The 13,254-nt window shown below is 35.5% G+C and overlaps 1 protein-coding gene across 2 annotated transcripts; it reads left to right on the top strand.

Annotated features, from left to right (window-relative positions):
• Positions 1-6,002, top strand: LOC139941439 (uncharacterized). 2 transcript variants are annotated; one of them, XM_071937932.1, is made up of 10 exons: positions 1-116; positions 919-1,800; positions 2,138-2,301; positions 3,003-3,018; positions 3,180-3,293; positions 3,667-3,748; positions 4,214-4,341; positions 4,848-4,984; positions 5,344-5,400; positions 5,852-6,002. In XM_071937932.1, the coding sequence occupies exons 2-10, from the start codon at positions 939-941 to the stop codon at positions 5,984-5,986; spliced, it is 1,695 nt and encodes a 564-aa protein (XP_071794033.1). In that variant the 5' UTR covers positions 1-116; positions 919-938; the 3' UTR covers positions 5,987-6,002. The 2 variants fall into 2 exon arrangements, with proteins under 2 accessions (XP_071794033.1, XP_071794034.1); XM_071937933.1 differs by lacking the exon at positions 4,848-4,984 and having other exon boundaries at positions 5,852-5,938.
• The last annotated feature ends 7,252 nt before the right edge of the window (positions 6,003-13,254 follow it).

Below are 13,254 nucleotides of genomic sequence, written 5' to 3'. Positions count from 1 at the left end.
TTTTCGGATGTAACAACAACGTACATTGTCGTGTGTCAAAAGTTTTATCAGGGTTTCTATTTGTTCTACCTCCATAGTTTTACTAACTACACTACAGCTGTTGTATCGAAACAGTGGTGAGTAGATGTTAGCTAAATCAATCAAGTCATTAAATAGTTTATAGTTCGTCCAGAAAATGAACGCTATCATCATCTGCAGGCTTGTTGACCGCAACCAGTCCAACTGTCATTTTATTTGTTGCCATAATTTATTGCCATAATTGTTTGCCTTATTCGTTTGTTGCATTTAAATTATTGTTGAAAGAACCACGGACATCGACTTTAGTAAAATGTTTATTATTAAATACTAGGTGAGGCCTTATAATTTTTAGTAAGTGGTATACAATTACAAATTAACTTTTTTTAAAGGGCTACGTTTCCAGACAAGTGAATAGATGAGAAAAATGAACTTAGTCATATTAATATTATTACTAACTAGGCCCTAACTGTAAACAGTTTTAAACACTTTACTAAATAGTATTAAGTAAATACTTTAATAGTAACGCCATCCTAATGCTACAAAGTTACATGGCTATGAATGATGGCACAGCACATTGATCCTAAATAAAATGAGTAAAATAGTCGGCAAAGCATTCCTACACGGCTACTAAAAATTCCAATTGAAACACTACTAACTTTTGTAAAGAAGACAAAGAAAACACTTCAGTTTAAGGGAAACCCCTCGCGATCAGGTAGGAACTGACAACCCAATCCACATGCTTGGCTAGGGTCCGGGAATCGAACCAGGGTCAAAGTGAGGTGAAAGGCAGGGAAGAATTTACTGATGAGCTATCCCTACATTAAAAATGTACCTTTATGATGAAAAACATGACTCCCTCATGACCCATGATTTGTTTTTTTGCTAACACTTTACTTCTAGATAATTAAAGAAGAGCAACAATGGACAAAATCAGAATGCCAGCATCCTTTGAGCAGTTTAAACGCTCAAGGTTTCCCACCGAAGATTCCGATTATACTACAGACGCCAACTTAAATACTACAGACGCCAACTTAAACAACAGCAACGACCAGAAGGAGCTTTTGGAAAGGAACATATCAACCACCCTCACTATTCCTATCCCGTTTTCTTCATCATCTCTGCCTGCTACGATGATCTCCTCAGCTACGACCCAACCAAACAGTATTCCTGTAATGTCATCTCTGCCCTCTAATATGATTTTCTCCTCGGCCCCTACCCAACTAAAAAATATTCCAAATCCTAGCCCCTTCGCTTCAGCTCTGCCCGCCTCAACGTTCTTTTCAGCTCCAACTGAACCAAGTTTTACTCCTAAACTAAGCCCCTTAGCTTCATCTCTGCCCTCTATCATGTTCCTCACAGCCCCAACTGAACTGAATAATGATCTTAATCCTAACCCCTTCCCTTCAGGTCTGCCCTCCACTACGTTCTCCTCAGCCCCTACTCCGCCCCCTCTTGCCATACTCCCATACGCCAATTCCTTTGAACCAACTCTACACCCAATTACAAGGAAGAATTTTGCAAAGAACTCAACACAGCTCTTAAACCTCCACTGTGGACAAACATCAATAGACATCCCCTCATCTTCTAAGACAAATCCTGACCCATGTCCAGGACGATCACTGACCATAGACAAGCTGGACAGTGATGGTCAACATGTTACTGATTTTATAATGGATGGACACAACGATGAGTGTTTGATGCAGAATGACGCCGAGGTGAAAGGCATTAACCATCCTGATGAGAATGCCGCAGAAGATCAATTTGCGACAAATTCCCCTCAAGGTAAACTTGGTGTGTTCAAATTTATGTACTTTTTTGTCGTGAAGCGTTGTGAAGCTTTTTGCATTTGTATTTGTATTTGTATTTGCACACATTTTTTTCATTGCTGCCGTACATTTACACTTACACATTTTACAAAGTTTTATAAATATATTCAATAAATTTATAATGAAAGCCGTAAAAACATGTGCTTAGATTGTTTGTCTACAGAAGCTTGGGCGACTAGTGTGACTAGTGTCAAAGTCATGACTAATAAAAGCGCGACTAAAACACATTGCTTTAAAAATAAATTGTACTTATTGGGAAATGGTTAATATCTCGGTCTGTGTTGTTCACTTAGAGTGTAACAATACTTCTCTGCCTGCCAGTCCAAGACACGGTTTTGCCTTCCAAGATCTTGACTGTTTGGAGAATTTACCAGACGTTGTGGAGAACTTATCTCATGCACAGAAGCAGCAAGCTGCTGAGATTGACAAACAGTATCAGATCCTTGCTGACAAGAAGGTAAGACTGTGTGACTTTCTTTACAGTACTTGTATAATGTGTCTTCACAATGTCTTCAAAGATGTCACCTATATTGTACTACAAAACTAACAAGCAACCATAGCAGCCAATATTCTTCACAAGAAGAAATTGTAACAAAAATAAACTGTCAGGAAAAGGGCATTTAATTTTGCCGCCGAGATTAAAAAGTTTACAATGTCTTTATTTCTGATGTAATTTCAATTAATCTTCAGTTCACAACTAGTCCCAGATCTAATAATAATACACGGTTTTTATATAGCGCTTTTTCACGGGGTGTCTCAAAGCGCGTGTGACATTATTACCCCTGGTCACTGGGCCTTAAATCATTCCTTAAACCATCTCAGCTCCCTGGGGAGTATACAGCCTGTGCGACAATTATATGCGCTACATGGCTAAACCAATCACAAGAACCATCTCTGCCCTCACAGGTACCCATTTACCCCTGGGTGGAGGGAAGCAATTATAGTTAAGTGTCTTGCTCAGGGACACAAGTGTCACGACCTGAATTCAAACCCACACTCTGCTGAACAGAAGCATCAGAGCTTGAGTTCGGTGCTCTTATCCACTCGGCCACGACACCTTAGCTCTCTTTTCTCAATTTATTTAAACTGCAACACTAACATTATTTTTCTTAAATTCTTTTCCCTTTAAACCTGTCTTACCACTGATGGAATCTCAAGGAAACACTGAAGAAAGGTATGTTTAATCGTGACAATTTTATCACAAGATCTTTTGAAGTATCTTTTCTTGTCAATATTTGTTTTGTTTGAAGGAGATGGGGTCAAGAAATCTTAAATTGTCAACCACCAGATTTAAGACGAGTAAAAAATAAATAACTTAATTATTTCTTTTTGAAGTCCAAGATAAGTTGCAGGACATTTCCGATGAGCTGAGTCGATGCAAGAGACAAATATGCTTAGCAGAGGAGGAAACGACTGAGAGATCAAAGAACTGTAAGACGTTACAAACTGGTAAGCTTCTTCAGATGTGTGCAAAAAGAACTCCATTTGAAGAACAAGTTTCTTGTAAGAACATTTTGTATGGTGGAGAAAGATTTTTTTTTGCATCTTAGGGATACACCATGTTTTAATCTCTTCTGGGAAGACTCGTGATAGGTCTCTGAGAAAACAGTCAGTTTGTTTGTTCTCAACTTTTTGACTAGTGTTTTTTAGTTGGCATTAAGAGACAATTGTTTACATTATAAGGTCAAAAACATGTGTTATAAATTTTAAGTTGAAAGCCTTTTATTGAAATAATGATGGCTAATTTATTGACAACTGGATAAATGCTTACAGAAATAACCGACAACAAGTAAAATCTAAATATAAATTCTCTCGTTTTTAGATATAGAAAACGCCTCTTTGGAAGACTTGCAAAATTCTAAAAGAATTCAAGAAGTGGAGCGGAAAATGCTAGAAAATGAAAGGTTTGTTATCAAAAAAAAAATTTAAGTTAATTTTGACAAAATTTAGTAAGACAAGTTTGTTGAAAGATCTGCTTATATTCAGTGCATGAATTAAATTTTGAAAGGGTGCAACTGATTGGTCGGTTCCAATTCAATCCATTTCTGTCAAAGGCTGATTGGTCAGTTCCAATTTAATCCATTTCTGTTAATGACTGATTGGTCAGTTCCAATTCAATCCATTTCTGTTAATGACTGATTGGTCAGTTCCAATTCAATCCATTTCTGTTAATGACTGATTGGTCAGTTCCAACTCGATCCATTTCTGTTAATGACCCATTGGTCAGTTCCAATTCAATCCATTTCTGTTAATGACTGATTGGTTAGTTCCAATTTAATCCGTTTCTGTTAATGACCCATTGTTCAGTTCCAATTCAATCTCTTGTTTTTTTTAAAGAATAACAATTTCCATTTCATGTTATCTTGTAGACTGTTTGCAGACTACCATTCTAAGATGAAGTCTCATAAACATCTCGTTAGTGAATTGGAGTCTGGGATGACTACTCATCTTGAAGTGAAGAAACAACTGGAGATTATTCAAACACTCCAAGCTGAAAGTAAGATACCAGGGGCAGATTTCACAGGGATGGTCCTAACTTAAGACTAGTCTTTAGGAGTCATTACAAAATTAAGGCTGGTCCTAATTTAGGCCGAGTAACTCATCCTAACTCGAGATAAGAGTATGCTTAACTTTTTGTGAAATCCACAAAAGAATATTATTTCTTTGAAGATTTATGTAAAACCAGTGATGTAAGATGTCATTGTGACACAAAGAGAAAATTTACCAAGATTCAGCCTCGTAATTAGCGAAAGTCCAATCCTGTACTCCCTCAATAACAATTTCTTGGATTTACAAGTTCAAATAAGGAAGTCAAACAACTTGACAGCATAAACATTCAAAATGACAGCACTCAACAAAAATTAATAGCTTTGGAAAATTTGTTTTAATACTGCTTTAAAATGTGTACCTGAGTTTATGATGAATTTTCTCGGGGGAATTAAAGTAAATATGAACGGAGATTATGCCAATATTTATTTGTAAATCACTTTGTCATTTCACCAGAGACAATGATGGAGAGTGAGTTATTAAACGTCGGTAAAAGAAGCGTCGATCCGGAACTGGAGTTGCACCAAGATCTCAAGACACTTAAAGAAGAGAATCAACATCTTACTACCAGTATCAACAAGACAAAAGCAGGGGTAAGAGAGTTCATGAGAAATACCAGAAAATTGAGTGGATTCGAAATACAAAGAAGCTTTTGTCACAAGATGTATTTTGTGCAATTCCAAATAGTAAGAAAAACTTTAAAGCTTTTCAAACAAATATGAGAAGCCGTTTTGATTATTTCAGAATGTTTAAGTATGACCTCTGTCTATCTATCTATCTATCTAGCCTATGTCACTCCATAGCAAAAGGAAGGCCTCTTCATCACCATTCCACCTCGATCTTTCTTGTACCTATCTGTACATAATGATTTATTACTACTACCATTCGCCAAACAAATCATTCCGATCTCTAATAGTATTGTTGTCTTATTGGTTTGTTTGTTGTGTTTCAGATACGAACTGAGAAGGCAAAGCATACAAGCTTAAAACAAGACACTGAAGTCCTTCGTGTAAGTTCACATAACTCCATTAAAACTGCTTCGTTATATCAGACAAGGCGGAGTGGTACACCTTTTTTCATTTGTCTATTATGAACAATGGTTTGTCTACTAAACTCTGACTTTCTTATCAACAGAGCAGCTTCATGGTGATTATCTCCCAGAAATAATTAATTATTTTTTTAAGCAAGGTCATCTCAAACAAGGCTAATAGTCAATCTTAGAAAGGAGAAAACATTTAAGATGAAAAATAACTCAAAAGAAGCTGAAGGTAGAAATTGATATTCCTCTTAAAAACCGTCTAGAATGTAGGATGGATGCACCAGGCAAGGAGTTCCAAAGAAATTCAGTATTTTGAGTAATATATAGCTGCAGATCAACAAAACTTAAATAGCAAGATTGTTTTCTGCTTCATTAATTGTAATAGTGATAATGTTCCTTCCGTCATGTTTTATTTCTTCAGAAACGTAACCACGCCCAGTTGACTCGTCTCAAGAAGCAGTTAAAGGAGGTACAACTAAGAAACAAACAGTGGCATGATGAAGCGTGCCAGCTTGAGGCAAACATCACTAGACTGCGAAAATTCACAGAAGAATAGAGTCTATGCAGGTCTGCCAAAGGTTTTGCCATCTTTGATTTCTGAAAATAATTCCTGTAAAAAAGTATGTAGAAAAGTATGTTTCAAAGAACAGGATTTGAAACTTTGCATGGTTGAAGTGAAATTAGGTGAGGTTTAAAGCCAGTGGACACTTTTCAAGGCCCACACTTTGTGAATCACAATTTATATATAAAATAACCAACCTGTAAAAATTTAGGCTCAATCGGTCATCGGAGTCGGGAGAAAATAACGGGAAAACCCACCCTTGTTTTCGCACGTTTCGCCGTGTCATGATGTATTTACTATAAATCCGTAATTCTCGTAGTCGAGAATTGATAATTGTTTTAATGTTTTCTCAAAAAGCAAAGCATTTCATAGAATAATATTTCAGGATAAGTCTTTCACCATTACATTCTGTAAACCCTGTGAATGATTTGTAAATCTGTGAACTTTGAAAAATGTTGTCTGTACCGAAAGTGTATAATGGCTTTAATGTTAAGACTCAGAGCATATTCATCGACGCACTAAGTTGTCAACACTGAAGAGAATCAGAGCATACTGATTGACACGTTAATTCGTCAACCACCGGTTCTTTTCAGGACCAACAATATACTCAAAAGGGAGATTTACCAATATGGTGCTACCGCAAACCTCTAACCTATAAACTGTCGCTGTTTCCTACAGTAACAAACGACAAAGTAACACAAAGCCATGATTTCAAATACTTTTCAAAGCATCACAGTTATTTTATTAGTACTCTTAGTCTCCAAAATTAACATTAATTTACAGATTTAATTAATCTACCAATGAATCTGCCCAGCACCTGTACCAATTAAGTCCCTGTACAAAGCAATATTACATTCAGTTAATGGACTAGTTTAATCTGCATCATAATTTACAAACATGGATAACTTCAGATTACAGGACACAAACAAACCAAAAAACTCACACAAATGTTTGTAAAATTTGTTTGTTTTTTTCTTGTTAAGGAATTACTTTGTAATGATATAGAATCAGGGCCCAATATCATAGATATGTTTAAGCACAAAAGGAAGCTAAGCACAACAAAATTATGCTTATCATAATATGGTTACCAGCCAAACAACAAAGTCACTTGTACAATCTGTGACTGGTGTCTTGCTCATACCTACTCAGCAGAAATTTGTTAAGCAATATTTTGTTTTAAAAGGCAGCTCTATGAAATTGGGCACAGGAAACATGTTATACAGTGCCTTGGTGGTTAAAGACAATGGACACTATTGGTAATTGTCAAAATCCAGTCGTCTCACTTGGTGTATCTCAACATATGCATTAAATAATAAACCTGTGAAAGTTTGAGCTTGATTGGTCATCAGAGTTGCGAGACAACTATGAAAGAAAAAACACCCTTGTCACACGAAGTTGTGTGCTTTCAGATGCTTGATTTCGAGACCTCAAATTCTAAACTTGAGGTCTCGAAATTAAATTCATGGAGAATTACTTCTTTCTCGAAAACTACATCACTTCAGAGGGAGCCATTTCTCACAATGTTTTATACTATCAACCTCTCCCCATTACTCGTTACCAAGTGAGGTTTTATGCCAATAATTATTTTGAGTAATTACCAATAGTGTCCACTGCCTTTAAGATGGGTTCGCAGTCAAGTTTAAGCCAGTATACACCAGGTAATCACACACCCTTGTCAGACAAAACTTGTGTAATTGAATTGGAAAACCTCCTTATTTGCATCCTTATTTTTGTGATGCATTTCAACTTAACTGTCACAGAACTGTTGCCTCTTGATTGTGTGATTACCAAATAAAACCACTGACCTTGAACCTGCATCAAAACTTAGTTTTAGCACCAATTTTAATTTTAAACAGTATCCATTATAAGAATTGCAGAAAATTTAGTAAAGCAAATATGTAAATACACTGCATTTAGTTTGAGTTGTTTCTTGGCATTGACGTAATCAGGAAATGAAAAGAAAATTATAATACATAGCTTACATGGGAAAATATCTTTACATTTTTAACACAAATTGGAATGTTCATGCTCCAGCATTAATGGTGTCTCTACATGAGGTATTCATGACTGAGGTAGGCCATGACTTTTCTTGCCCCTGGTCTTTGCCTTGGTGCCCCTCTAATACTTTCACCCAGCTGAAATGCTTCGGGATTCTTCGAAAAATGAAAATGCCCCTTCGAAGATGAAATTCCAGACTAGTAATAGAGCCATACATCTGATCTGTAAATCATAACAAATGAAAATGAAAGACAAAGTTCTGCCAGTCTATTATTAGATAATTGTTGACCCAGAACAATGTTGGTGAATAAATAAACCTAGACTATGACAATAGATTCATTACACATTATTTACAATGGTAAAATAATAGACAATAAATACACCAATATAGTGCAGTACGGTAATTTGTAGTAATAATAATAATAAAACAAACGGAGCTGCCAACATTTTTATCTTACAATCAGATAGATAGGCCTACTTAGAATTATATTCAAAATAATGGGGAAAAAGTTTCCATAATCAGGGAAATTTACAAATTTGATTAGAAAATGGAAATATTGATTGATGTTCAGAAAACTCTCTGCAGAATGAGAGAGAGAAAGGGAGTAGGCAGCCCTGACCTAAGAAGAAAAATCAAGAAACAAAGGTCAATATCATCCTATAAATATATTGGATTTAGAATCAATAGGTGGATTTAATAATACTTACTCAAATTATAAACTATGATTATAGATATTAAATAAACGTTTCCTCAATCTCTAAATAATTTGTGTCAGATTGCACTTTAAATATGAAAGAATATTCACAGAGATGAAGGAGGAAAAACAATGGAACTATTGTTCTGAATTGTTTCAATTTACACAACACACCTTCAAAGAAAAAATACAGGAGATAATATATTTTACCTTTCATTCCAAGCATGGTTTCATAATCCCTACCCCACCCACAGAGTGAACTGCTACTACAATATACTGCCCTCGCTTGACTATCCACCTCACTATTTATATGCAAACTTTTGTCTGTAGATACTGAAGAGGTTGTCAAGAGATACTTGAGCATATGTGACAAATCAAAACTTAGTACATGTACTCAGAAAGAGCAATACAGCAGTGATTAGTAGTCAATACATTGTAAATGGTTGATAAATCAATAATTTGTAAACAGATGATAATCAACACTTCATAAATGGTTAATAAATCAATGCAATATAAATGGCAAATGATCATTACATCATAAATGGCTGGTAAATCAATACATTATAAAAGGCTGATAAGTCAATATATCATAAGTGACAGATATTCAATAAATCATAAATGTCTGATAAGTCAATCAATACATTATAAGTGGCAGATTATCAACACATCATAAATGGCAGATAGTCAAAACATTATAAATGGTTCGTTGATCAATAGGGTATAATGGCACATAATCAATGCATCATGAATGGTTGACAAATCAAACCATTGTACATGGCTAATAATCAATGCATTATCAATGGGTGATCAATATATCAATTTGTCATAACTAATGCTGATCACCACCTTTAAAAACGAAAAATTTATCCAACATTTATTTTGTAAGTTTTCAGTAAAAACATAGAGCTAATGCTATATAGCTCTATGGGTAAAAACCATTTGAGCAGGATTTGAAACTTGACACGATCTAGTAAGTTTAAAGGAACATTAAAGAATTGGTAAGAAACCCAAATCGTGAAGATCACAGATTTACATAAAACTTACAGTCTAATGATGATGATAAGTGAAAACATCCCTTGAAATATTTCTGTCTGAAATGTCATATTTGATGCGAAATAAATAATCTAATTTCGCGTTTGGAGTTTATCGCTCAGTGAGCGTTTTATTCATTTTTGTTTTGGCATCGATGCAATGCAAAATTTGTAATCGGTTTTTCATTACTCTTTGGAGACCCAGATGGCCAATCGATCTCAAACCTCCACAGGTTTTTCAGTTTATGTTTATGATGGTTTTGTTAGCAAAACCAATTCTGTAATGTTCCTTTAACAGTAACACCTGAGAAATGAACTCTACAACGAGGATTTTCTGAGAATACTGATCAAAACGTTGAGTTGTTACATCAACATCTTTACAGAACCACTATAACTCAAGAGAGATTACTGCCACGGTGCTACTGCAAACCCTACCAGACAGCATCAATTTAGTACCTTTATCTCTGGAATGTTCAACGTCAATCTGAAAATCAGACAAAAATAGCAATTAATGAACAGACTGTATAGAAATCTAAACCCAAGCTGTAATCTTGCAGCGTGTTAGAGAAGTATTGATGTAAAGTTGCAGAGAAACACTTCCAACTGCTATCACCTTAGTTTGGCACTGATTAAAAAAAGGAATAATAATAAGAAGATAAGAGTGCATTCGTCTCTTGAAATATCACCAAGTATACATACACCAAATGAAAGTCTGAAATGGTAAAACATGGTTTGTTAAAGGCAGTGGACACTCTTGGTAATTACTCAAAATAGTTATTAGCATAAAACCTGTCTTGGTGACGAGTAATGGGGAGAGGTTGATAGTATAAAACATTGTGAGAAACCGCTCCCTCTGAAGTGGCATAGTTTTCAAAAAAGAAGTAATTTTCCACGAATTTGATTTCGAGACCTCAGATTTAGAACTTGAGGTCTCGAAATCAACCATCTAAGCACACACAACTTCGTGTGACAAGGGTGTTTTCTTTTTTCATTATTATCCCGCAACTTTGATGACCGATTGAGCTCAAATTTTCACAGGTTAGTTACTTTCTGCATAATGTTGAGATACACCAACTGTGAAGGCCAGTCTTTGACAATTACCAATAGTGTCCACTGCCTTTAAGATAACTACATTCATGATGTACTAAGTACTTTACATTACCCCATCAACCATTAATATTCTAGTGTCTTTACACACACATTATATTACAAATGCTCACTTCAGATTTTACATTTAGTTTATTGCCAATGTGTTTTTAAAGGCGCATTAAACATTCAATATCAGAATGGAGTGGTTAGTGTCCAAGGTATAGCTACACTAACGAGTTAATTCTATCCTAAACTAAATTTGGTTAGAAAATGGAAGGGGGGGAATTGTCTGTATGTCTCAAACAGTTTTTATTTGTATTTACTCATTATAAGAAATCCACTACATTGGTTTAGGAAAGTTACTCTACATCATTTCAACCATCAAGTTTGTTAAATATAGTCTTAAAAAAAAAAAAAATCTTTCTGATGATTGGTTTTGAAATAGATGTCAGAACTGTCACATGTTTTTGTTTGTTGATTTTGGAAAAAAAACACGCCAGTTTCTGGCAACTCGAAAGCCAAATCTTGGCTTCACTTTAAAGACAGGCCTCTACTGAATTATCAACTACGGCTTCATCACCATGCCAACATTGGTTGATGCATAGGCTGCTCTTAGCAACACCCATAGCAACAGCCAGAGCCACAGTCACCCCTTCAGACACAGCCTTAGCAATGATGTAATGCAGTCATCTTCATCTAGCTCCCTGTATGCATATAGTTTATAAACAACCACCATACTATTTAACCTTCCAGCTTTGCTTTGGACTACATGTTATTGAGTGGAAGGACTACAAGATGGCCGTATGATGACTCCAGTCTTTCAAGTCGCAGCTAATGTTAGGACAATATGAGGCACTAAAATGGGCACTAAAAGAGAAAACTACATAACATGCACTTTGAAATGTCGATTACATACTGGGTGTGAATTAAGCATCTTTGGCTACACTGTCTTTGGCTACAATAGCGTCAACACTGAAGAATAGGACTTTTTAGCAATCTGGCCGTAGCCAAAGCCGATGCTCAGACACAGCCCTAGTACATTTAACAATCTGTATCCAACTATTATAGTTTCTACCATGATGTTTTCTTTTTGCACTTTTAAAGTTGTAGAAATTTTGTTCATCAAAGAAAAACAAAAAATACAATCTATAGATGTAGATCTAAAACCAAATACTGTAGGAATGGAACCACTAGGTAGGTGCAATATTATTTTAACTATTATTGTGCAACAGTCATAGGTTTAATTATAAATCCAGCTACTTCTAAATCTACTACAAATGCATTTCTTCTTTTTTTCCGTTGCTCAATATCTGCTTGAACTTTACCTGAAACACAATCCACACTTGACAAACTGTGTCTATTTTGAGATTTAGTCAGAAAAGACTTGATTGCTTCATAGACTGAAACGGAAAAGTCACACAATACTTTTTCCGCGCCGGCTGGAAAACTGATTCTCAGAACTGATTTCAGAGAAGTCCGAAAGCAGTGTCAAATTTCATTGAGAGATAATTCAGCATTTTAACCCTCTTGGAAAAGTCATCCTTTTTAAAAATAATTACTTAAACTGGCATAATAATAAATATCTTACAAATTATAATATACAAAAAGACATTGATAATTAACTAACTTATTTCATAATAAAAAATATTATTGTAAACGCCGAAAAGCATTTTAGTAGTGTAATATACATACAATATAATCTCAAATTATTGATGAGTTAAAGACAATTATACACGGAAGTTATATTTCTTGATGACAATCTGTTTATACAACCCTTTAGCCGATGAAACTTATCTTGAAATCACCCTAGTCAGAAAAACTACAAACAAAAGTTTCCCATTTCAACAAATTTCCATTTTAAGCACAAGAATCCTACGATGTCTGTCTTTTTTCAACATGATAACATACCTATCATCAAACAAGTGAAACTATCAGAAATGCATTGTCGCTTTTCAAAAAAAAAGCTTAAATTTTAGTTTCCCTTCTTCCGAGAGGAAGCCAAGCAACCAGTCTCCAAAGTCTCCTTTAAAATCTTTCGATCCCAATCTAGAGGTAAAGCCTGAATCTACCGTCTCCAACAGGTAGGACAGATGGCACCAAGTCCCCCCTAAGGGAGTCTTAAAGACCCTGTCAGTAAGAAACCAACGATGCTGATTGGTGATCACTACGTCCCAATCCATACACTCCAGGGGCCAGGTTAGGACCCCAGCATCCTCACATCCTCCAGCGTTAACCCTTTCAAGAAGGTTTATCTCAACCGACTAGAAATCCCAATGAAAGACGCTGGCTGCGATCTACTTGATTCAGGAAAGATAGAGTTTTCTATTCTATGGATGTGAACTGGAGGCTGGATTTTGGGATGTAGAGTTTACTAGTTCCATCTGTAATGGGAAGCAGGTGGTCTATGTTTTCATTCAAACCCTTCATAAACATTTACAACTGGTTACAA

Source organism: Asterias amurensis, chromosome 9 (assembly GCF_032118995.1).
Source record: "Asterias amurensis chromosome 9, ASM3211899v1".
Classification (NCBI taxonomy): domain Eukaryota; kingdom Metazoa; phylum Echinodermata; class Asteroidea; order Forcipulatida; family Asteriidae; genus Asterias; species Asterias amurensis.
This window is presented reverse-complemented; position numbering and strand designations above follow the sequence as displayed.